Source organism: Leptonychotes weddellii, chromosome 4 (assembly GCF_054177405.1).
Source record: "Leptonychotes weddellii isolate Sample4059 chromosome 4, ASM5417740v2, whole genome shotgun sequence".
NCBI classification, from domain to species: Eukaryota; Metazoa; Chordata; class Mammalia; order Carnivora; family Phocidae; genus Leptonychotes; species Leptonychotes weddellii.
In genome coordinates this window covers 161,731,597-161,758,689 of record NC_138372.1, presented here as the reverse complement: position 1 = coordinate 161,758,689, position 27,093 = coordinate 161,731,597, and the positions used below count along the sequence as shown (strand labels likewise).

The 27,093-nt window shown below is 42.8% G+C and overlaps 1 protein-coding gene across 1 annotated transcript in view; it reads left to right on the top strand.

Annotated features, from left to right (window-relative positions):
• ADCY8 (adenylate cyclase 8) overlaps nucleotides 1-27,093 on the top strand; it is a 208,661-nt gene that overhangs the window by 91,999 nt on the left and 89,569 nt on the right. Inside the window, exons 4-6 of the mRNA XM_081817142.1 lie at nucleotides 553-664; nucleotides 11,095-11,222; nucleotides 23,924-24,082. Coding sequence (XP_081673268.1) covers nucleotides 553-664; nucleotides 11,095-11,222; nucleotides 23,924-24,082 — 399 coding nt within the window. The remainder of the gene's footprint in view (nucleotides 1-552; nucleotides 665-11,094; nucleotides 11,223-23,923; nucleotides 24,083-27,093) is intronic.

Genomic DNA, 27,093 nt, shown 5'->3' with positions numbered 1-27,093 from the left:
CAGTGTGAGAGTTTTAGGCAATGAACTATTCTGCCTGAGGTCTCCCAGCTCTGCTACCTATTCCCATAATTTTTGAAAAATGCCACTCTCTATTTGCCTGCAATTTTAGGTATGTCATTTGCTGGAGATAATGAGATTTATTTTTTTATTTTTTGTTCCCCTGTGTCCATTTCACACTATGTTCACAGCATCTGCATTGTAGTTCACTGTGAAAACAAAGAGGTAATTCGTAAAGCTTCATTTTGCTTTCCACAACAAATTGATCTGTTCATAGTGACAAATTCCCTTTGGGGTTGTTTGCATTGCCCACACTCCATGGCCCTGCATAGGAAGAAGGGCTTTCCGTTGCCCCCTTGCCCTTCCTGAACCCCTGGGGGGACTCTGTCTGCTGAGATATTTGTTAAATACTGACACGTTCCTCCTGACTCTCATGGCAGGGAGAACTAGAATCTCAGACCACGGTTGAGTTATTTGGATGGTGTTGATGTCTTCCAGGATGGAGTAAAATATTAATATGCCTTCTCCCCACCCTGTCCCTCCCCTGTTGTCTAGTATTCTTTTTGCAGATGTTAAAGGGTTTACCAACCTCTCCACAACCTTGTCCGCCCAGGAGCTGGTCCGGATGCTCAACGAGCTCTTTGCCAGATTTGATCGACTGGCCCATGTGAGTTGAATTTAATTCCCTTCTAGTCTTTTGTGGGAGTGAGGGACTGCATGCGGAATTAGGGAGAGGAGGACTCAGGCTTCATCACCAATTATCTCCTGTCCTGCTTCCTCTTCCCTGGTGTGGACCCTTAAGCCCCGCACCTTCTGGGAACCAATAGTAGTTATTTACAGATCTCGGATGGGAGGTTTGTCAGATTAATTTTCCCAATTGAGAGATAGCCGGTTGAGTGACAGTTAAGCCAAAACCCTTTTTTTCTGTTTTCTGCCCCTTCTCCCCATTACTTCCCTCTTCGTGTGGCCAGGTGCCATCCAGCTGCAGCCTCGGTTTAGTTCAGGCAGTGATGGCTGCCTGCAACTTTCCAGCCAACTCCAGCCATCTGAAACAAATTAGCCTGTTCTTGAGAGCCAGCAATCCACTGGACCGCCATTTTGTTTGACCTAGCCTAACAGCTTTGCTTTTAGCCAACAGGACACTATCTTTATTTTTCAGCTGGCTCGAGAGAACAGGCTAAAGGAGATGGGCATTTGCTCTCAAAACACAGATTCCTAGTCCTAAAGCATACAAGTTGCAGAAGAATATCACTGTCACACTGTATTTTAGAGTGGGCTTTAGGTTCAAACAGGCATGCCTTAATTTCCTTCTTTGTAAAGTGTGTTTCTATCAGTGCCAACTTCACAGGGCTCTTGAGAGAATCCCATGCAATCATATCAAGTGGGAGTTCATTTTTCAGAGCGTCCAAATTCCGAATTTAACGCTGTCTCCGTCCAACGAGAGCTTCATACTCGTATCTGAGGACCTGCTAGGTGTTGTGCACTGTGCTATGTGTTGGGAGCGTGGGAATAACAAAACCACACTTTGTCCTTCCTAGAATTAAGTCTAGCCAGGAACACATCAATAAATGATCAATGCACAATGTGTTGTGTGTATGATGAGGGTGAGTCTGGGATGCTGTGGGAAGGCAGACTCCGCACATAACCCTTGCATCAGAGAACACTTTCCGGAGAAAGTTACTCTTAGACTGAGTCTTAAAAATGGGAAAAGAAATACAATTGAATACTATTCAGCAGCAAAAAGGAGTAAACCACGGAGACACGCAGCAATATCAGTGAATCTCCAAAGCAATATGCCAAGTGAAGGAAGCCAGATGGAAAAGCCTAGATAATGTATGATTCCATTTATAATACATTCTAGAAAAGGCAAAATTATAAGGACAGAAAAGAGATAAATGGTGGCCAGGAGTTGGAGGTGGACAGAGCGCGATTGATTGCACAGAAGCATGGGGTGCAGTGATTTGGGGAGTGATGTGCCTCTCCATATGTGAGCAGGACTGTACCCTTTTTCAAAATAGTCAGCTTTATTGTTTATAAATTGTACACCAATTAGCAAAGTGAAGGAAGACAAGGACAGTCATTTTTTTTAAAGATCTATTTATTTATTTGAGAGCACGAGCGGGAGGGGCAGAGGAAGAGAGAGAGAATCTCAAGCAGACTCCAAGCTGAGTGCAGAGCCTGACGGGGGTGGGGGCTCAATCCCAGGACCGTGAGATCACGACCTGAGCTGAAACCGAGAATTGGATGCTTAACTGACAGTACCACCCAGGTGCCCCTGTCAGGGAAGATCATTTTATGCCAAGGGGAGAACAAAGATAAAGATGCTACCCTGTATGTGTGGAGAAACCAGAAGAGATTTAGCACTGCGGGAGGGGCAAGTGAAGGTAGGGAGGGGTGGAGATGAGGCCAGAGAGATGGCCAAGGACCTGCCAAGGAACCCGCCTTGTAACCTGTAGTTACTGGACAGCTGTAAATAGGAGACTTGACTTGGCAGAGGAGGAGGGGCAAACCGAGCCCCCCTCCAGCCCCCTACCCCAGGAGAAGGGTTGAGTTTACCTGAAGGGCTGGAAATTTGGAGGTGGAGAAGAATGTATGCCACTTCTTTTTACTGTTGTACCTCTGGGGCTTGGTGCCAGTTCCAATAGTTATTCTACTTCATATTACGGTTCTGACTATTTCTGTTCAAAGACCTAAGATGACCAAAAATGGCCTTCCAGTGAGAACCAACAGATGTGATCGGGGTCAATTTTTAGAGTCACGGTAAATAAACGCCACTGCCCCAGGGATGGTTGCTAAGTAAAATCTAACCCAAGTTGTTCAACCAACATTTATTGCTAGGTACCGTGCAAGACTCTGGCAAGACAAAACCCGTCCCAGCCCTCGGGAAGCTCAAGTCTGGTAAAGGGAGAGCAAATCCATAAGAATTGCAGGACAGAGTGGGTTCAAGCCACAACAGGCTAGGCGCAGAAGTCCTGGTGGAGGAAGGAGCAGCCAGTGCTTGGGCGAGGGGGCGGGGTCAATGGTGGTGATTTGGTAGCACCCAGAGAAGTGGCCGTGTGCAGGCGGGGTCCTGAAGAAGAGCAGAAGCTTCCCTGGTATCAGATTAGACCAAAACAAACAAACAAAAACACCTCCTAGGCTGAGCTGTGGTGCACACGCAGGAAAATGTGAAAATTCAAGAATGTGCTGTTTGTTTGAGGAGTTATAAGAAGCTAAAGATTGGGGCACCTGGGTGGTTCGGTCAGTTAAGTGTCTGCCTTCGGCTCAGGTCATGATCTCAGGGTCCTGGGATGGAGCCCTGCATCGGGCTCCCTGCTTGGTGGGGGGCCTGGTTCTCCCTCTGCCTGCCGCTCCCCCTGCTTATACTCTCTCTCTGTGTCAAATAAATAAATAAAATCTTTTAAAAAGACGGAGGGCGCCTGGATGGCTCAGTTGTTAACCGTCTGCCTTCGGCTCAGGTCATGATCCCAGGGTCCTGGGATGGAGCCCTGCATCGGGCTCCCTGCTCAGTGGAGAGTCTGCTTCTCCCTCTCTCCCCGCCTTTGCACGTGCGCACACTCTCTGTCTCTCAAATAAATAAATAAAAATCTTAAATAAAAAAAAGAAGCTAAAGATTACTAGAACGTCAAGGGCAGGGACACTGTAGTGAGAAAGGAGCTTAGAGAGCAAGCAGAAGTACGTTTGGAGGGCATGGTGCAACTTTTTAGGGGATGTGCACTTTGTCCTGTAACTGGGCCTTTCCCCTGGTTACCTTACACACAGTGCAGGGGGAGGGGGGAGACAGGGTACACAACCCATTGGTCCGCAATGGGTGCAAGAAGCTATCATCCATCTTTTGGGGTGAGGCTTACTGAAAGTTTAAGAAAAACTTTTTGGAGAAAAAAAAATTAAGCACAGATCCATGGTGGAGTAAAATTATTATTAATTTGATAAGACTATTAAACGCTCATCAACTGCCTGGTGTATGTTACTTACCGCTCTGGGTGTTTGCCCTGGATTCCCTAATTCAGTTCTCACAACAGACCTAGAAGATAGGTTATTTATTGTTCCCATTTTACAGAATGAGTGACTGAGGCTCAAAGAAGTAATCTTCCTAGAACCTGGTAGGTGGGTGTATCTGTGATTCAGGCCGACTGGCCCAGCTGCTCACTTTTTTTTTTTAAGATTTTATTTATTTATTTATTTATTATTTATTTGAGAGAGAGCGAGCGAGAGCACAGGAGAAGAGTAAGAGGGAAAAGCAGGTTCCCTGCCAAGCAGGGAGCAGGATGCTGGAATCATGACCTATGCAGAAGGCAGACACTTAACCCGTGAGCCACCCAGGGGTCCCACAAGTGCTCCATCTTGACCACCAAGCAATGCCACAGGCATTTCAGGAGACAGAACACAAGACATTGGCAGATGTGTTGCTGCCCATGCAGGAGCTTGAAGGGTTAGATCCGTGGGACTTCAGGTGTGGGCTGGACTTGAATGTACCTGTGCAATTCCTCTCTGTGTCTCCGTTTTCTGTCAGAATTGCAATGGAGGATAAATGAAAAAAAAAAAAAAAGACAAAACAAAACACATGAAATGTCTCTTAACCTAGAGACTGTCTCCACATAAATACTCAGCACCCATTAGCGCTCTGTAGCTCTGACCCCCACCTCGGGTGCATCAGTATCTATTACTCTCAGGGACCTCCCTGGAAAAGTTTGAGAAACACTGCCAATAAAAACAATTCTACTCATCTTGGAATGAGAAAACCTACTTTCAGTGCCTTTTGCCCCCAGTGGTTGGCCAGTCACTTAACCAACTGGGTCAAGCTCTGCTTCTGTATAAAAAGGTTTTAGAGTTGACCATTTTTGCATTTTTTAGCATCGAGATTCTGTGGCTTTATAAAGATTATCTGTCTCACCATGATTTTTCCACTGTAGATTTGTTTATGTTGCATATCAGAGAGAATTCACCTTGCATGTGAATTTCATACACTGTACCTCTTTCTGTACAGCATTATTGAAATGCAGGAAATTTCAAAGCTTCCTCTTAAAATTCCTCTTAGTTTGATTGAACTCCTGAGTGCCCTTGTGGTTCATGCTCCTCAGAATAGAGCTTTTTTGTTTGTTTTTCTTTTTCTTTTTTTAAGATTTTATTTATTTATTTGAGAGAGAGCTAGAGAGAGAGCATGAGCTGAGGGGAGAGGTAGAGAGAGAGAGAGAAGCAGACTCCCTGATGAGCAAGGAGCCCGATGCGGGACTCGATCCCAGGACCCTGGGACCATGACCTGAGCCGAAGGCAGACGCTTAACCAACTGAGCCATCCAGGAGCCCCTGATTTTGTTTTTTGGTCCTTGACAGTGCCCTTGGCAAATTTTGTAACTTTCTGTCTTTGATCTTTTTTTAAAATACTCTCTGCCTACTCCTCCCCCATCCAAATTAAGAACGAAGAATTTGCATACTATTATGAAGACTTTAAAATTGTAAAACAAAGAACATATTTACTGTTACGCAGTTGACATGATTGTATCTTAAACTTTATTTTAAACTGCTGACAAACTGGAAGCAACCTAAATTATTGCTGGAAGGAATAAATCCAACACTATGGAAAGGGAATGAACAGATTAAAAAGAATGAGCTAGCCATTTCTGTACTGACATAGAAATTCAAGACCTGTTTTGCCTGAAAAAAAGCATGTCTCAGATCCATAAACATGGTATAATATGGCTAAGGATGTGATACGGCTGCAGAGGATGAAAAATAGTACATATATATAAACATGTAATGTACTTGTAGACGCATAGTAGCCTCTGAGGAGGGGAACAGAGCCAGGCTTCCAGGCGGCTCTGTGTCTGAGGGGGAGGGACTTCCCAGGAGGATTTATCTACGAGGACAATATATTCATGTCACTTGTGTAATGACAATTAAATAGAATCTTATAAAATTGTCATGATTTCTAATACAACTTTCTCAAAAATAATGTTTTTGTTCTGAGAGTCTTTCATTTTTTTTTAAGATTTTATTTTATTTATATGTCCGAGAGAGAGAGCAAAGGCAGGGGAGAGGCAGAGGGAGAAGCAGGCTCCCCGCCCAATAAGGAGCCAAATCCGGGACTCGATCCAAGGACCCTGGATTCATGACCTGAGCTGAAGGCAGATGCTAAACGGACTGAGCCACCCAGGTGTCCCAGTCTTTCACTTTTTATTGACTTTTTTCTGATTACTAAAGCCATACTTACTCATTATGTAAAATTCAAACATCAAAGATACAGAGAATACAGCAAGTATACATCCCTGTAATCCTATCCCTCCCCAATAATATAACTATCTTTGGTAATTTGGTGCTTTTATCATTTCATTATCATCTATGATCAACATGATTTCATAAACTTCCAAAATTTTTATACTATATCATAGCCATCGAGATGGGAAGAAAAGGATTATATTAAAACTCACTTAATAAAATTTGCAAGAAAACCCTCACCCTACTTTATTTTTCCTTTTCAGTATCTTTTTCTCAAAGCAACCTGCTTCCTTAATATTAACTTTCTGAAGCAGTTTCTGGTAAAAAGAAGTTGCTTGGATATTACTGTCAAGTCATCTGACAGCTCACAGGAATTGATCAGAAAAATGTGCCTGCAAATTGACAGAACTTGACAGACCAGACAGGTCTTTCATGTGTGTATATTTTTATATTTCACACACACACACACACGCACGCACGCACACACACACACCATTTATGTTGAGCTCAAAGTTTTTCAAAGAGGCTGCCAAACCTCACCTTTTGTTTATAAGAAAAATGGACCCTGGGCACAAACATATTCACCCTATTATGTGTGTCTGCTCCAGAAGGATGATAAACCATTTTACACCATTTGCTTCGAAAACATGTTTTTGTCAGGAGAGCTACCATTCTGGACTCTGTCATCATGTCTTCAGTTTCCTGGAGAAAGAGCATGGAGTTCAGCAAAGGTCAGATAGACACAGGTGTGAATTCCCTTTCTGCCTCTTATTTGCTTTGTGACCTTCGCTTACTTAAGCCATCTGTGAAATGGCACATGACTCAAAATGTGCTCATGAAAATTCACCAGGATAAATGGAATGCAATTAACTCATCGCCTGGCACATAGTAGTTGCTCAATAAATATTACTTCCTTTCCCTACTTAAGTTTTTCCAGAATGCTTTTACCTCTGTTTTCATGGAAAAGTCACTGATTGATGAATATCAATGAATATCACATGTAGTCCATAACCTTTTTTTAAAAATTTTTTTAAGTTTTTATTTAAATTCCGGTTAGTTAATATACAGTGTGATATTAATTTCAGGTATACAATACAGTGATTCAGCAGTTTCATACATCACCCAGTGCTCATCCCAACAAGTGCGTTCCTTAATCCACATCACTTATTTCACCACTCCCCTACCCTCTTCCCCTCTGGTAACCATCAGTTTGTTCTCTGCAGTTAAGAGCCTGTTTCTTGGTTTCTCCTTTCTCTCTTTTTTCCCCCTTTGCTTATTTGTTTTGTTTCTTAAATTCCACATATGAATAAAGTCATAGGGTATTTGTCTTTCTCTGACTGACTTATTTTGCTTAGAATTATACTCTCTAGTTCCATGCATGTTGTGCAAGTGGCAAAATTTCATTCTTTTTTATGGCTGAGTAATATTCCATTGTATGTATATGCCACCTCTTCTTTATCCATTCATCAGTTATCAAAAGAAAGGCTTCTGCACAGCAGAGGAAACAATCAACAAAACTAAAAGACAACCTACAGAATGGAAGAAGATATTTGTAAATGACATATCTGATAAAGGGTTAGTATACAAAATATATGAAGAACTTATAAAACTCAACACTCAAAAAAACAAATAATCCAATTAAAAAATGGGCAGAAGACATGAATAGACATTATTCCAAAGGAGACATCCAGATGGCCAACAGACACATGAAAAGATGCTCAACATCACTCATCATCAGGAAAATGGAAATCAAAACTACAATGAGATATCATCTCATACTTGTCAGAATGGCTAAAATCAACAACACAAGAAACAACAGATGGTGGTGAGCATGTGGAGAAAAGGGAACCCTCATGCACGGTTGGTGGGAATGCAGACTGGTACAGCCACTCCGGAAAACAGTATGGAGTTTCCTCAAAAAGTTAAAAATAGAATTACCTCTATAATCCAGCAAATGCACTGTTAGGTATTTACTCAAAGAATACAAAAATACTAATTCAAAGGGATACATGCCTCCCAGTGTTTATAGCAGCATTATTTACAATAGCCAAATTATGGAAACAGCCTAAATACCCATCAACTGATGAATGGTTAAAGAAGATGTGGTCTATATATACAGTGGAATATTACTCAACCACAAAAAAGAATGAAATCTTGCCATATCATTACTTTTAGCCAGCTGATCTGTGGCACAGGAAATTTTTCACGTATTTCCTATCTCTCATACTGAAACGTTCACATATAAAAACAGGTGTAAATCCTACCTGTCCTCCTGTGTTCAGGGCTATTATGACAAGACTCAAAGGAAGAAAGATCACTGAACACTGGGATGGCTGTTTCCAAGGTGTTTGTTCTCATTGCTACCTTTGCTAACTGATGGCCATGCTTACTTTATTATGTATTAAGAACAAGATGGGTTACTGTGACACGTTTTCTAGATGGGGAATTGAAACTCACATATCAGTGGCTTCAGTGATTTAGCCAAGGTCAAACAGCTGGTAAATGTGACCAGAATGCAGATGTCAGATTCTTAGACTAGAGCATTTCCTGCTCTACCCTTCCCCACCGCCAACACACAGTGCTCCAGACTATCATTAGTCTGAGTCACTCAGAGCATGTTCTGCCCCCAAAGAGTATGGTTGACTGAATTCACCTACTGAGCCTCTCAGCCTCAGTGTTCTCAGCAAAATCTCAATCAGTGATTTATTTGATCAGTGGTTCTTAAATGCTCTTTCACAATCAAGTATCAGTAAGTTCAATTTGTGGCCATGAGATAAAATACACACATACTTATCTGCAATGTAGTGAGTTTTCATAATAATTTTATTCAAAAAACTTCCTTTTAGGAATGTCTTTTTACTTTTTTAGTGTTAAAAATGTCCTTTCTTTCATAAAGTCATGGGGATAGTGGATGGTACTTGGGTTATTTTGTTTGTTGATGGATTTTTTCATACTTCTTTGGCAAAATGCAAAATTGAACTTTATAGCAGTCCTTTGTTTTTTTTTTTTTTTAACATAACTGTCCCATGGATGCCACAAATCTGGAAACTGCCAGGACCCGTAGGCCAAATACTCTCTGGCTCTGTTCCAGCCATACACTAGGGGTCTTAGAAGACACAGCTGAAGGTCTGGAGCTTCCCTTGTTGATCAGACCCCCACCAGAAGGTCTCTTGCAAAATTAGCTGCAACAAAGCAGCCAGAAGACAGGAACCACAAGTTACTAAAAATAACCCTGGGACAGCTGTGCATGCCATCAGAGTTCTGAAGATTGCATCTGAGCCCATTTGGGAAGGTTGGCAAAGTCCTGGCCATCTGATCGAGGTTGGGAGTCTCTCGTGCCAGTTCTTCTCTTTTCCCTGTCTGATATTTGTGTTTTGTATTGGGAGAGTGATTTCATTCATTCGTTACCCAAACACAATGGCTGAATCCCCCGATCTGATGAGGAAACCAGCATGGTGCTGTATAAGTTGGCAGGACAAAGGTACCCATTGTACTGCTGGTGTCTCAGGGGGTCCTTTTCTGTGTGTGCCTCCTCTCCTCTGCCCTTGGACCCTGCTTTCCCAAGGAGAGCCTCGCACTCACAAAGCCCGTAAGTTTTTAGGACTTCAGATCTGAGATACATCTCAGAGGTCATACGGTTCCACCCGTGTAGCTGAGGAAGCCAATTGGAAAGTCATCTGCCCACGATCACAGACAGATGTGAGAAAACTGGGACAGGAGTCCCACTCCTCATCACAGAGGCAGGTCACACTGATGTAGTACCCTATGTGCTGGACCCCATAATAAGCCTCCACAGACATCATCTTATGGTCCTCGCAGTCAAACAATGAGGTCCCCTTCATTTACCATTTTACAGATGAGGCAACTGAGGCTCAGAAGTTAAGTAGCTGTAGGGAGTGTAGGATTTAATACTGTGCAGTGGGACTCTTTAGCTGGTGCTTTTAGCTCCTACGTTATGCTGCCTCAAGGTCTCTTTCCTTGAAAACCTGCATCATCCAGCCTCTTCCCATTCAGCACGAAAATGCACCATTTCCCTGGTGCTTTTTTCTCTGAGACTTGGTAAGAATCGTGTCCTCAAGACTGCGAATCTGCCAAACAACTGTGCCATCCTCCTTACCTATGATGTATCAAAGGTGCTACCCTTACCTTAACAAGGTTAAAAATTGTACCTACTTCATAAGGTTGTTGTGAGGGTTAACTCTGTTTAATATAGGGTGCATCATAGGGGTGGTTATTAATTATCTTTGTGTCAGGGACAATGCTTGACTTAATCATAGTGCCCTATTGGCATTTTTTTTCAATGAACAAGCATATGAACTCACACATGAATAAAATGATATGTAAGACATAGTCAGCCCCTCTTCTTAAGGTGCCAGTACCCTAGTTGGGAAAGGGTCTAAAATAGAGTTGAAATAGTAGGTATCCCTGCATGATTTATATTTTTCAGTGCTTTTATTGAGCTAAGACTGCTAAAAAGTGTTAATTCAGAAACCTGTCCTGTGAAAAAAGACATTGATGAGCAGGATTCACAGGGGAACACTGAATATGGGTGTTCAATGCCCACACTTTGCCAGGCCTGCCCACATGATGGGTGTTCATCTGAAGGCTAGTACGTGGCAGAGCCGGGATACAGCCCTGTATCTGTTGAGCTCAAAGTCCAGTGTTTTTCCATGACTCCATTCCACCTCTGAGGCCTTCAAACTCTTATTTAGGATAGCCCTCCCCCAATCTCTTAGGAAGATGATAGAAGCGCATTTCAAAGGTAGGTGCTCCCCCAGCCCCAGGGTGAAGACCACTGCCCACTGCCAGCCTTTCCAAGCCTTTCAGAAGCACTTACCTGTGTGCTGACTCAGTCCTCTTCTCTCCACCCTGTTCCTTCCAGGAGCATCATTGCCTTCGCATTAAAATCCTGGGGGACTGTTACTACTGTGTTTCAGGGCTTCCTGAGCCCCGCCAGGACCACGCCCACTGCTGCGTTGAAATGGGCCTCAGCATGATCAAAACTATCAGGTAATCTGGCATCTCTTCCATAATACCCAGGCCTTCGATGTGCATGAACACAAACCACCCCATCTGTCCTTTGTGGTAGATGATGTGTGTGTTGAAAGGTGACACGCTTTGACTTATGGCACAAAAACTTCATGCCCATTAACTCTCTCATATGAACCCATGAACCTGCCAGCTTCATTATGTTCCTGGTATACCTTCCTTCCAATAATTGTCCAGCATATTTGTATTACCAGTGTTCTTGTGGGGATACAGCTGTTTTCTAAAAAGTGAGCAAACCTTAGATCCTGGGGGAGTGGAGAGTGTGATTTGACACGTGGGGGGTCAGGATATGATACAGTGACAGCTGATGAAGCCTGGGGAGGAAAGGGTGGTGACAGATGGATTGCAGACTGGAAGCAGGCAGGGCTCACAGGGCCTTCTCAGCCTTGGTAAGGATTGTACTTTAGCCTGAGGCCAACAGGAAATCATTATAGGGCCACCACCAGGGTTGGCTTCATGAGTGTGTGACAAGTGCTTTTGGCTTTGGTCAGTGTATCTGACAAATAGAAGCTTAATCAAGAGGGCAACAGTTATTGAGGTCAAGGATTTTGGAATTAGACTGCTTGTGGCTTTGGGACAGAAGCTCAGTGGTGTCAGAGCTCCCCTTGAGGTTCCAGATAGGAGGCTCCAAATCGAGCCTCCAGGCATTGCAACCTTCGCCGGCCACAACAAAGACAGAAAAGAGGGTACATGGGTAGAAATCTTCTCTGTGGCTTATGCCTTCATCTTATAAGGGAAGAATAATCCTGCCATTAACAGGCCAGAAAAATCTTCCAATGAACTCATGCCTTGGTTGTGTGGTCTAGTAGTTATGTTCATGACCCTTGACTGTATCAGTCTGGTTTAAAGAGCAGTAGGAGAGCAACTCATGTACCCCACACACATCCTCCACTGAAGGCTCAGATCACTTGCTGGCTTCCAAGACCAATCCTGGAGTGGGCAGGAGGGATGTAAGCAGTTGGAGCCATGACCAACACAGTGTGCCTGACTCCTTCTACGTGCTGACAGATCCCTGACTTCATTCAAGTTTGGGGCAGAGGTCTGTTGACTTCAGGAAAGGCTGTGTAGTCCCCTAATTCAGAAAAGGATGGAAGCTCTTTCCCTAAATATGATTTTGCTTCATCGATGTGACACTGGTCTTTTCAAGGCTTAGCCAAATATCACATTCCTGGTGGGCAGATACGCTACCCTGGCAGACCCTTAGGGTCCCACCTCTGGAACTAACCCATCACCAGGGCCCAATCAAGGTGGCACTGTGCTTTGCTATGGGGTGTATGATGAAAACCCAACCATCACCATCCCTAAGAGCAAGTAGACTGGTGGAGAAAGAGATAGGACATGCCCCCTCTTTGACGGAAATGCAGAAGTTCTCACCTTTAGGAACTGTGGAGAGAGGAGCCCACACATTCCAAATCAGAGTTCCCTTTTGTTAAATGGAAAAGCTTGCAGATGCTTCTTAGTTGTTAATTTAGACACTTGTGAGTCTTGTTCTGAAAACTGGGGTGAATTGTAGTATTTTAACTAGCTTCAAGGGAGGCAATGGGGCTGACACGCAGAAGACTTGCTGTCTTGTATGCATTCTACAACTAATTACATGTGTGAACTTTATTCTACCAGCCAATTAGTAGGTAGATCAACTAAAAAAAAAAAAAAAAAAAAAAAAAAACCCAAACAAAACCTGTGGAGCTCTACCAAGTGTCAGATGCCGCCATGCTAGTCGCCAGAAGTCCAGTGATGAACAGGTCACAGGGCGTCATTCTCTTGCCCATGGGTGTCCATTAGGGAGATGACTTGGATTTTCTGTTTGTGAAATGAGGAAATTGGGCCAGACCAACTATGAAGTCTGTGAAGTAGATCAAAATCAAGTTTAAGTAGCAAAACTTGCCACAGGCTTTCTTTTTAATTTATTTTTATTTTTTATGGTGGTATAATTGACCAAAAAAAATGGTATGTATTTAAAGTGCAGAGCATGATGATTCGATATATGGATACATTGTGGAATAATTATATAGTCGTTAATTAACACATCCATTGCCTCACATAGCGATCTTTTTCTTTCTTTCTTTTTTTTTTTGTGAGAACGTTTAAGTTCTACTCTTCTGGCAAATTTCAAGTACAGCATTATTAACTATAATTGCCATGCTGTACATCAGATCCTCAGAACTTACTCAGAATGAAAAGTTTGTACCCTTTGACCAGTATTACCCCATTTCCCCCACCCTCCCTTAACGCTGGCAACCACCCTTCTACTTCGTTTCTATGAATGTGACTTTTTTTGGTTTTGGGTTTGGGTTTTTTTAGATTTCACATATACAGTATTTTCTTTCTTTGTCTGCCTTTTGTCGTTTAGCATAATGCCCTCCAGGTTCATCCTTGTTGAGGCAAACGGTAGGATTTCCTTCTTTTTTAAAGCTAATTAATATTCCATCCTTATATGTGTGTATATACAAGGATTTTCTTCTTTATAAGAGCTGATTAATATTCCAGTATATATATGTGTGTGTGTGTGTGTCTATAGATACCACATCTTCTTTAACCATTCATGTACAAACTTGCCATAGGAGTTTGTATCTTGAGCTTAGAAGAAATGCTGCAGAGATGATATTGCAGAAAAAATGAACAGTGATTATCAAAATGCTTAAGATACTTAGGACGTTATCATTTATCTCTCTGGAAGGGACCTTATTCCTCCTGACCATTTTATCCAACTTAAGGGCTCCTCTCTCGAGTTCTGGAGTAGGTCAGTGAGAGGTGAGAAGTGGATAAGTTGAAATGACTCAAGGACTTTCTCTCACCCTTTGCTTAAGGGCTGCTTTCATTCTCTTAGAATAAGACAGTTCAGTAGGATATTTTTTTAACTGCATGAATCAGAGTCTATTAATACTCAAACACTCCTTGATTATAATGTAGGTGACAGGAGGTCCAGCATTAATTCTTCCAGTTAGCAAGAAAACATGAGGCAGAGGAATACATGAGAACTCTGGAAGAGGCAACTTCAGTTGCAATGGGCTCAGACTTCTAGAGCTCCCACCCTTACAGTCAAATATTGCAGTCTGAGGAAGGACTGGCAGACAGTATCTCTACCTGAGTGCATATAGAAGAGAATCCCATTTACATAACTTTATCACAGTCTTAACATCACTTACACAAGATGCGATTTTCTTCTTCAGACCCAAAGGCACTTGTTCCAACCGGGAAACTTAAGAGAAGCCATAAAGTCTGGAACCATATATAACATGACACTGTGTGTGTTGTCATATAATGAAAATAAGCCATTTATTTACTGGTGTGCCCAGACTTGATGGCTGCCCTGTGTATTTGTCATCAGAGATGGATCCCTATTTGAGGTATTGTCCCCACTTGGTCAGGGTCTCTCCTTGTTCTTTTTTTTTTTTTTCTTTTTGGCATTTCCGCAAAGAGTTAGGGTCCCGTGCTGGTCCACAGAGTGCAGACTGGCAGTGAGGAGCTGGTGTTTTGTTGGTGAGATGGCATCTGGATCTTGGGTCTCTAGATCTCAGGAGCTCCAGTAGTTTCTTTGTTCAGTGAGATTTACAATTTTGGCACAAATGGCAAGCCAGCACTCAAAAGGGCCCTGTACCTTAGTCACAAATGAGTCTAAATATGGGCTGGAGGTCCTCCTATAATCGTGGACAGGTGAGGACAGGTGCCAAGCTGACCCCGAGGTCAGGTGCTGCTGCTTAGAGCGCCGGCAGGACACAAGTGAGCAAGAGTCGAGGCAGAAGAACAAGCATGACAGTAGTTTCCCCTGCATTTTGTCTTCAGATGTATCTCCACAGTAGTCGTTTTGACTGAGAAACAGAGGTGTTTTCCTGGAAACAGAGACAGGAAGAATATGCCATCCTAGCTGTTAAGAATGGCAGAAGCCGTGTGTGTGTGTGTGTGTGTGTAAATGCGTGTGCATGTGTGTATGTATATAAATGTGGTGTTTATTTCTATCTGAGTGTATGTGGCATGTCTGTGCACAGACGTGTGGTATGTGGGTGTGAGTGCATGAGTGTGCATGTCTATACACATGCGTAGGCGTGTGTATGTACACGTGTGCGTATTTGTGCAGGCGTGTGTGTATTGAGCATTTGAAGCAGGCCTTTGTGATCACAATTCTAAATTCAGACAGTGAATTTAGAGTTCAGAGTTAGTGCACAGTTAGTTGATGACCTTGTGAGACAACTGTGGCTTTGTCCCTCGGGCAGTGGGTTCTCACCAACACTTAAAGTAGGGAGGCATCATTTCCCAGCTGGGGCGTGAAGAAGGTAATTGTGGACATAAGTAACTCTCTCTTCAGTTAACTCTAGAGAAGAGGAGGCAGATGCTGAAGGAAGGAAACTGGTTGGAAGATATTTTTGTAGCAATTCAGGGAAGAGATGTCAGGCCCTGAATAGAACACGAGCTGTGGAGGAGAAAGGGGACGGTGATAATATTCCATCCAACCGGAGATCGTGAGAGCCTCTGTAAGAAACAATACATGATATGGACATTTAAATTAAACAAAACACTTGTCAGGATGGTGAGCTTATGTATCAGTTGACAATGCTCCAATAATTTTAGACAGGATTCCATTTTATTGAAGATAGAGTTCATTGCTAGATCTTGCTGGCATGGATGTTCCCTGAATGGTGACTTCTGGGGAATGTCCTGAGGGTACGTATGGAGGGAGCCCCTGGCCTGCAATCAGCAGACCTCATCTGGTTTCTGCTTCTTCCTATCATTAGATACGTGGCTGGGGACAAGTGTGACATCACTTCTCAGAGCCTGTGTGGCCTCTTCTTTAAATGGGGATCATAAGATCCCAACTTCAGAGTGTTCTTTTGAAAATTCAAATAGATAGCAGGCACATGGTGACCATACAGATATTTAATAGAATCTTGTAGTTAGGGCTGAGTTTGGACACTGGGAAATTTGACTCAGTTAAGTTATAGAAATCTATTCCTTTCTCATGGTTTCTATTTTATTCCAGTAAAATAATGATAATAGCTAAGGTTTATTGAACACCTGCTATGCTACTTGCCGAGCACTGAGACAAGTGTTTTACATGTATTATCTCATTACGTCTTAACGACAATTCTAAGAGGTAGGCAGGGGTGGTCGGCAAAATACTGAACAACCAGTGTGGCCACAGTACAGACTAATCAGAATAGTCCAGGGCAGTTGATGAGAGCGGATGTCAGCCATTAGCAACAAGTACAAATTTTCGGGTTCATCCTGACTAACTGAAGCTCTGGAAGTTGGCCTTTCCTTTACCAATGAGGAAACTGGAACTTACAGAGTTTGTGTAATTGCACAAGATCACACAACTAGTCAGTGGCAGAACAAGGAACACCCATCTGGAGCCGTCTGAATCCAAAGCCATTGGCCTTAACCATCATGGTACCCTGCCTCTCAGCATCAGGTTTCTACGATTAACTTCTGACGCCTGAAGCCTGCCATTAATAGCCGAAGGCTTAACACACAGCTCAGGAGATCCTCCATACATCCGTAAAAAATTAGCAGAACCAATATTGAGGGGGAGGGAAAGTCAATAAACATCTGAGAAGAACAAGATAATAAGTTGTAATCAAGCCTCATAGTAAATCCATCCCATCAAAAATACTTGATTTTAGAAACATGACATTAGCTGGATGAATGGCAAAAAAAAAAAAAAAAAAGTGATTGAGTGTAACTTTATTTCTAATGAAGCATTTAATACCATTTCATGCATATCTGTTCATAAAATTTAATTAATTAAAATTGGCTTAGATAATAGTTCCATTAAATAGATTGAGAAGTGGCTCCGGGTGGCTCCTCTTCACATGCCCTGGGTCTGTTTTGGGGAGGCTTGTTAGCTGAGAAGACAGTGGAGTTAAGGTGGGCTGTTACATGCAGGATCTTTATTAATGATTTCAAAAGGCGTCCTTGATGAATCTTAATGAAAATTGCAGAGCCTGGTCTTTTCAGTGCAGTTGCTAAAAAGTCATAGAATGACACCAGAATGCCAAGCAGGAACTGGCTGTTCCCCAACAGTTAATTGGAGCAAAGATCTTAATCTTTGTGGCCGGGTTCCCCTGCCAAGCAACATAGCAGGACAAGGGATGAAACAGGAGATTCTGCTGCCCTCATTTGAGGCAAGAATGCCCAAGCCCCCTCTTGGTGTCTCCTACTCTTTCTCTCTCTCTCTCTTTCTTGTATTTCTTTTTTTGCTCTGTTTCTCCACTCCCCCACTGGTCCCCCTCTTTTCCTTTCTTTCTTCCTTCCTTCCTCCTTTTCCCCCCCCCCACCAATCACTGTTTGTCTCTCATCCTGTCCCCCTAAAAGCCCCCCCTTTCTTATTCATTGTTCTGAAATGCCATTCACTATAGGATCCATAAAGTACCCCCTCCTCTTAAAGATACAGCAGTCAGAGTGGTCTTCAGTCCATGAACAGGATTTTTTTTTTTTTTGCAAAATTATTTATAATGGTGAAGATTGAATCTATCTAGTAATGATAGTAGATAAAGCTATTTTTAAGTGAAGGCTCACCATGTGCCGGCCACTAGACTAGAGTTCCTGGCTCACCTCACCTAAACCTTGTGAGGATACTAGTTACTTCCCCCACTCTTCAGAGAAGGAACCTGAAGCTTTGACAGGAGAAATAACTTCTGACCAGTGACATACAGCTTGAAAGTGGCAGAGAAAGAACTTAAGCTGGTTCACTGGACTCTGTAAATGTCCAAAGGCAAAGAATTACTTAAATAAATTTTGGCATACTACAAAATAGGAAAATGGGGAACTATGAAGCATCATGGTTTACGTTAATATTCAGTGGCACATGAAGATGGTTGTGAGTTTAAAGAAGTATGCTTTATGGAGTACACACACAAACACATATCTGGGTAACCTCAGTTTTTAAAAAATCTATTTTAGCAAAAAAGGAGAAGGACATAAATCTCTGTGATGGAAAATGGATGGCCAGATTGTTTCTCTCACTAGGTCCACACTGTTTTGGAACAGGAATGCAACATTAGATCTTTCCATTACTTTCCACCCGAGAAACAAGAGTCTAATGCTGAAGGGAGTGCAGGCAGCAGTTAAGTCAAGCAGAGCACTCAACTTGGAGCCTGGCGCAGTGAGGACCGATGGGGCCATTACTTACTGACCTTGACTGAATAACTTAGCCTCTCTCTTGCTCAGGCTTTCTTAGCTGTGCACTGGAGTAAACCCTCCTCATGGAGCTCTATGAATACAGACGCTGACTTCCTGACTTGTCCATTTGGTTTACTGCTTATATTTGCAGAGGTCTTCAAGAAACTCTTGTTGAATGAATGAGCGAGTGAATGAACTCTAGTGGCATTGGATGGTTGTGAGGATGCAATGAGATTATGAACATAAAAGGCCTGACACAGAAAAGGTAATAGAGTGGGTGCCTGGGTGGCTCAGTCAGTTAAGCATCTGCCTTCAGCTCAGGTCATGATCCCGGCCGGAGTCCTGGGATTGAGCCTCGCATCGGCTCCCTGCTCAGCGGGGAGTCTGCTTCTCCCTCTGACCCTACCCACGCTCGTGCTCTCTCTCTTTCTTTCTCTCTCACTCTTCTCTCAAATAAATAAAATCTTAAAAAAAAAAAAAGGTAATAGACTTACCCCAATTGTCTTGGAGCCTCAATTCCCGCATCTGTAAAATGGAAGCTTATAACCCTTATAGAGATTCTCTACCTCTCAGAATCACTGTAGGCATCAAAAGGAAGCACTTTGTGAAATTGCAACTTCTATGCTAGGATAAGACATGGTGGCTTTCGAACATTTTAAGAAGTCTGATGCCTTTGGAATTAATTGGTAGAGACTGTCATCGGCCTATTGGGCAGAGCCAGATCAGACCCCAGTGGTCCATATACCCTTGAGCATGGCTTCTTGGGTTTAGGCTCATACATCTGGGTTGAAATTCCAGCTGTCTCACCTGCAGCTGTGTGACCTAAAGAAAGGAACTGCTTGAGACTCAGTTTCCTCATTTGGAAAATGGTGTGGATGATAATAATACACAGGGTCATTGTAAAGATAAGGTGTGACACAGTGATCGTAGATGACCTCCATAACTAACTCTCTCACCTTTCCTTTTTTCCAGAATGTTCAAGGGCACTGTTTCTTCCAGGTAGCTGAGGACGACCCAAGTTTTTATTAAATTATAAATTAGTTCTTCCTTTTGGAGCCAATTTATGCCTAGGAACTGCCTACCAGGTGTATGAAATGGGTTTGGTTGCAGATAGAGTGATTGCAGGCACAGTTTAAGCAGGAAAAGTTTGTGTGATCAATTTATAATTTTTTTATCCAATTCAACATGTGTAGTTGTAAGTTGTTATTACTAACAAAAAATAGTATTTGTTATTATTTTTGCATGTTCACATACACCAGGTTAAGTGCTTTATATACATGAGTTTATAAAGCATCCTAACAATTCTGCAAAGGACCCGTTCTCTTTCCCATTGTACCTTAAAGAGCAGGACTTGGAACCTAATGCACGCAGCCCGCGGGCCAGGAAGTGGGGGAACCTAACTTCACATCCTGGTTTGCTTCAATGCACACTCTGCCCCTTGGTGGTGTTGAGAGTGATTTGCATTGAGGAGCTGATACCATTCCCACTGACAGAGGAGATGGGGGAATGAATATATGTGTTTGTTCTAGCTCCCACAGCCAGCGAGGGATAGAGCCAACACTGGAACTCCGGTTTCTGCCCCCAAAGCTGAGGAGTTGGGTATCCTTCCTCCCACAGTACCAACTGTTCCAGTGCTGAAGTTGGTCTCTTTTTTTTTTTTTTTAAGAGAGAGAGAGAGACAGCACAGGAGGAGGGAGGGGCGTGAAGGGAGTTGGACAGAGGGAGAGGATGAGAGAGAATTTTAAGGAGGTTCCACACTCAGGGGGGAGCCCCACAGAGGGCTTGATCTCACGACCCTGAGATCATGATCTGAGCCGAAATCAAGAGTCAGACACTTAACCGGCTGAGCCACCAAGGCACCACTGAAGTTGGTCTTTTTATTCATCCATTCATTTAACAGTAGAGAGAGTCTGATTTACAGATCAGTGATGGCTACTAGATTATGCTTCCTATCATTCCTCCAGCACCTTCTACAGATTGATTAATTGGCTAAAAAAAAATTTTGAAGCATTGAAATCAAGAGAAAAATTCTCAGGGTTTTCATGTTTTACCATCTATCAAGCACTCTCCTCTTTAATGGTTCAAATAAAAGAAATAACATCTTCAATTTTTTTGCAAGTTGATTGTTGTGTTATTGGTCCCCAGCTTGACATACAACTGCAAAAACTAATAATAATTAATGCTTTCTTTACTTAAAAGAAATCTTAGATGGAAGCCTGCCATGAGAAACAGATGAGAGCAAAGCTGCCTTATTTGAAGGGGGAAGATGCGGCAGGTTCAAAGACACCTCTGTGGTTTCCTGGGACTCTTAGAAGCGTCCTGGGACAACATGGAGCCATAGAGCAAGAAAGCCTTTGAGCTTTGTCCATTAATTCAGTAAATACTTTTGAGCACTGACTATACCTACGCGCTCAGCGTTGTGCTACGGTCTGGGCATGTGGAAATAAAAGATAGTAAGTACCCCTGCCCTCCAGAGGCTCAGAGTTTGTGGGGAGGAAAGAGAGAGTACACATATGTAGAATGCAAGTGATCTCTAGTCATATTCTCTTTATTTGTGGCTGATGAGGCACAGCAAAGCATCCCTAGGGCTCTGCCTTGGAAGAAGTGAACAAGACTTGTAACGCAGAGCAGAATTCCTTCATTTTAGCTTCAAGGATGCTCACAGGTCCTCCCCTCCAGAGCTGATCTTGAAACACATGGTGTGTGTTTGCAGTTCTGTACGACCATCGGGTCGCCTTTCCAAGGAGGATCAATACCTGTAAATTATTCATTACTTTTACACTGCTTATTCCTATCTTTCATTTAAGTCAAATCCCAGACATAACAAAAAGAAAGGAAAAAAAAACAGTGCAATAAGGAAATTTTGTCTTATTATGATTTTTGTTTTGCAGAAGAAAATAAAAAATCTAAATGCCTTTTCATTAAGAGGTTCCAATGCATTCCCTGTATCGTGTTAATTACCTCATGGCATGAGCACAGTGTGCTGTTCAGTAGTCTCTCACAATTAGTTGGCAAAGCATTTTAACATCCATTACCTCCTTTGGGACTCACAAAGGCTCCATGAGTGAGGCAATCTGCAAGAGCTTTATTTTATAGCTCTTGAAACTCAGGGTCAGACCAAGCTATTTGCCCAAGATCACATGCCATAGACAGTACCTATGTTACAAAGAGGGTGAGGGGTAAAGACACAATCCCAGTTTGGTCCTAGAATCCTGCTTACCAGCTATGTGACCACAAGCTTTTACTTCCTTTTACTTCTCGGCTGCAGTTCCTTCAGATGTGATGAGCAACCAAGTCATCCTTCACCTGTGCCAGACGCTTTCTCAACTCTCCGTTCATCTGTTCACTTAATCCTGACAGTGCTATTATTATTTGCATTTTATAGATGGAAGTTAAGTAATTTGCTGAAGGTCATAGAGCTAGGAAGTGGCAGAGCAAGATGTACACTCGGGTAGTCTGGCACTAGAGTCCATATTAAGCCCTACACTGTAGGGGTAATGGGAAGAAGGTAGATTGGGACTGATGATTGTACCAGTCAGCATGGTCCTGGTTATGCTGAAGTAACAAACATCCTCCCAAATCTCAGTGGCTTAAAACAGAAAAGAGTGGGGTGCCTGGGTGGCTCAGATGGTTAAGTGTCTGCCTTTGGCTCAGGTCATGATCCCAGGGTCCTGGGATAGAGTCCCACATCGGGCTCCCTGCTAGGCGGGGAGCCTGCTTCTCCTTCTGCCTCTGCCTCTCTCTCTCTCTCTCTCTCATGAATAATAATAATAAAAAAAAACAGAAAAGAGTTATTTTTCACTCATATTTCCTGTCCCAACCCTATGATAGGTTTGGGGGGAGTGGCAAGGTACCACTAGACATCGTCCTCATTCAAGAACCCCAATTTCGAACTCTCTCCCAAGTGTCCTTGAGTGACAATTGACACAGAAGGAAGGGGGGAAAAGAGAGAGAGAGTGTGTGATTTTTCAGGCTCTTAAAGCTTCTGCCCAGAAGCAAATCATACATGTCACTTTGTTCACATTTTATTGGCCAAGACAACATGAAATATACAGGAGAGTGCAATCTTGCCACGTGCTTGGTATTGTAGTACTTGACCCAGCCAGCCGACAACACAGATGACCTCTCCCAGCGACCTGCCCCACACACATTCACTGGGTGACTGTGTCAGAGCTGAAATGCCCCTCTCAGCTGCTGGATGCTATTTCTCCTCTTGCCTTGTTAAAATTTTCCACATTGAATAGAAGAGGAATGGTGATTAAAAAAAAAAATTTTTTCCACATGGCTTCTACTATTTGCTTCATTAGTGGATGAAGGGTACTATATAATTTTAACATAAAAGTTAAAACATTGGCCCAGAAACTAGAATCTTCACCAGGGACAAGAATTCTTTCTTTAGCCACAGACATTCTCCCATGACTGCCTTCCTAGTATCTGATTTATTTCAATATTTCTATATTTTCAACCCACTGCAATTTTGCTTTCTTATTTAAATAACTTTGTATTATCTTACCACTTGTGAGGAACAGTGAAGACAGAGATTTGCATTTTGTACATGGAATCATTCATTCATTTATTCTTTCAAATAAAGCCTGGGGGAAAGGGGTCATGTTTTTAAGCCCAACTATTGACAAGGCTTGAATCTCCACGCATGATTTCAAGGGTTGACTGTATTATGTTCTGCCATTTGAATTTCTTTCTATGAAAACAACATCATTTAACTCAAACTAAAATTGTTTGAACTGCTCTGAAAGTGAAGAAGGGATGTGGGTGCCTGCAGAAACCTTCCAACAGTAGAAGTCCTTTCTTCAAGAAGCTTCCTCCATGCTTACAATCTGGCATGGACCCTGTGAAGTCAATGAGGGCAACCCATATATCAAATTTGGGTAAAGATTTTTAAAGAGCTATAAATGGAGGTTTTAACATTTTCTTCCTACATGCCATGGATGAACCTGCTCAGCCCTGGGACGCAAGCACTCTGCTCTGGAGTCCACTGCTCTCGGGGTAGGAGGTCAGCAAAGAGTCTTCAATGAGGGAGTGATGGAGTGACGAGGTCACATTTGTGTTTGTGATAGCCTGGCAGAACATGGGCTGGAAGAAGTTCAGCCTGGAGCAGGGCCCCCAGACTGAAACCTGCTGAACTGGAGTGTTGATGGAGAGAGAAGGAAACAGAATGAAAATGAAAATACTTGTCTTGGAAATGGAGTATGCCATGGAGGGCAGAATCTATAGTCAATCCCAGGTTTATGCACTAGTGGACAGAGAAAGATGTTGATGCCATTCTCTGAGACAGGTTGTATAGCATGAGCAGGTTTGGGGAGAAGGGTGATAAGGACACTTAAAATTTCAGGTAGAAGGGTAGGGGAGCTCAGGGGAGCAAGAAATTCCTTCCTGTTACCAGAAAAATCTAAGAAGGCTTCATGGAAGAGGTGGCATATGAACGGGCAGGAGTTGAACTTATGGTTGGGAAGAACTGGGCTGCCAGCAAAGCCAAGAGTGTCCACTCTGGCCTTATGCATGTGTCTCCATTTCACCTATGTCAACAGGTATGTGAGGTCAAGGACGAAGCATGATGTGGACATGCGGATTGGAATCCACTCGGGCTCAGTGCTGTGTGGGGTGTTGGGCCTGCGGAAGTGGCAGTTTGATGTCTGGTCCTGGGATGTGGACATTGCAAACAAACTCGAATCTGGAGGAATCCCTGGGTAAGTCAAAGCAAAGCCGTCTTCTTGTTTAACCCTCGTCGTTTTGCTCACTTTGTGACAGTTGGTTTCCTTTGTGCAGAATTCAGAGGTATTGATCTATAAGAAGCAGTTGTTTAGGAGGAGACAGGACATTAAAACGTCATACAAATATTGGCCTCAAAAGTCTAGTGAAATTCATCACAGGCAGTGAAGATGGTGGGACGGCAGGCAGGTGTTCAGGACCCAGCCCTGCAAAACATTGGTTTCCAGACTTGACTCCCATTCGAATCAACAGAGGAACATTTTAAAACCACTGGTGTCCAGACCCATGTCAGTACATATAAAGCAGAATCTGTACAGAGTCTATGACTTCTTAAAGCAATTCTCATGGGCAGTCAGTGGTAAGACCTCCTCACCTTCTATATGACCTTACCTACCTTGAAAACTCAGCTCTCTGAATTTGGCTGGCAAGACCAGTGGGTATAGAATCCCCAGTGGTACTAGTGGCCTGGAAGGGTTCACTGAACCCTGAAAAGTAGTAGTGAGATTCTGCTTATGCAGATTGGGCCTAATAAGATTTTGGATATATGTGAACCAGTAAGTTGTACTGAGTTCTTGCACATACTTCTCTCTAACAGATGATAAATATTAGATGATAGATGATAGATGATAGACAGATAGATGATAGATAGATAGATAGACCAAGAGGCAGACAGAAAGCTTAGATAGACAGAACATGTACACATATTCCTTTCCCTACGCCTCATCCCCAACCCTACCTTTGGAGTCAGAGTTCTCTGGTGTCTGCCATCATTCCTTGTTAATTATATTTAATATCAGGTAATACAGTATCATGGGAAATAAACTGTAGGAGGTGATATCAGAGAAACTAGGATTTCCACTCTGCCCCGTACTAAGCTCTGTTACCTTAGCAAGTCATGTAAAACACACATAGCACCTGGCATGTGATTTTAGCACAGACTTGGCTTTTGTTGCTATGTCTGCATGATCTCAGGCCAATACTTAACTTCTCTGAGTCTCACTATAAAAAGAGAGATGATAATACTGATATGGTACCTTGTGATTTTATGTCCCTTCTCCATGAGGGTTTGTTTTCTCATCTGCCAAATGGGCACAGTCCACCTCACAGATTTTGTCTGAGGCTATGTCGGGCAGTGGGTGTGAAGCGCTTTGTAAACCATGCAGTGATGTCCATCCTTTTAAGGGAGCCCTCACTGCCTTTGATGGTCACCACTCCTTGCCATGCAGGCTTGGAACTAAAATAAGCCTAACATGTCACCACTGGGTTTCTCAAATCCTTACATTCTCTGGGATTTTCCTACAATAACTACCTGCTGGATTCAAACAAACCAGACAGCTAATCCCATCTATGTATATGTCTTAAAAGCGTAGCTGCATGAAGAGTTGCCGTATGCTTGGTAAATTCCCTTTGCAAACCTCAGAACACAGCTTTGTGGGTGTGTGACATAATTTTTGGTCTTCTGGAGGCCAGTTGAACTAATGTTCTCAATCACACCAAGAAACACAGGAGTGACTGAGTTTAAATCTGATGATGTATTTGAATGGTGGATTTACTACTTACCAGTTATAGAGGCTGGGGCAAGTTGCTGAATCTTCCTGCCTGGTTTCTTCACCGTAAAGTTGGGCTGAGAATGCTTTCGATCTCAAGAACTTGGCTTCCAATAAGATAGTACTTAGTCTTCTGTACATTATCCAGGTCTGCTGAGGCGTAGGATGTTGCCCATGTGCAGAAATGTAGTAAAACCAAGACGTGTCTCCAAATCCTCCATGGTTTGAAATTGTTGGGTTTTATTTGCTTTTCAAATGTCTACTTCCTTTTCCTGTCCATCAAGACATATAGGAATAAACTCAGCTTACTTTTCCTTTCAGTGAGAATTAGCCCCCAATTCCAAACATGTATTGAGTACCTACCACGCACTCACAAGTCAGCTAACCACCATCAATATGTTACATCGTTTGATCTTATGACACTCCACATAGTAAATACAGACATACCTTAGAGATATTGTAGGTTCAGTTCCAGACCCTCCACAATAAAGTGCAAATTGCAATAAAACGAGTCAAATGAATATTTTGGTTTTCTAGAGCCTGTCACAGCTATGTTTACACTCTACTGTAGTCTCTTAAGTGTGCAGTACCATTATGTTTTAAGAAACAATGTGCACTAAAAAATGTGAACCATCATCTGAGCTTTCAGCAAGTCCTAATTACTGATCACAGATCAGCATCACAAATCCAGTAATAATGAAACTGGTTGAAATATCGTGAGAATTACCGAAATGTGACACAGAGAACCGATGTGAGGAGATGCTGTTGGAGAAATGACGCTGATAAATTTGCTCAATGCAGGGTTGCCCCAGACTTTCAACTGGCAAAAGATGAAATATCTGCAAAGCGCAGTAAAGCAAAGAGTACTGAAAGCAGGTGTACCAGTCTTAGCTTTCTTGTGTTCATAAGGAAACTGAGGCTCAAAGATATTAAAGATGTCACATAAAAACAGCTTGTAAGTGCCTCACTATGCATCACTGCTAAATCACTATACTCTCTAATGTATCTAACTTGCTCATGACTGTCTTCTTATTGTGACTGTCTGGGCCCCCACTGTGTCCCCAGAGGCTAGCACGATGCATAGAACAGAAGAAGAGAGAGGTGTACAACTCCATGGCATAATGGTTAGTACCCTGACCCTGAGGTCATGCAGAATTGGATGAAAATCCTTTCTCTGCCATGGACACCGGCCATGTGTTCCCAAACAAGCAGGGATTCTCAAATTTTGGCATGCATCTGAATCACCTGAGGGCTTGTTAACCCATAGGTAGCTGGGCCCCACCCTTGGGGTTTCTGATCCATATGTCTGGAGAGATCTAAGAATAGGCCTTCCTATTCTTAATTGCAGGAAACAAACTGAGGGTTGCTGGAGTGGGGGGTGGGGTGTGAGGGATGGGGTGACTGGGTGATAGACACTGGGGAGGGTATGTGCTCTGGTAAGC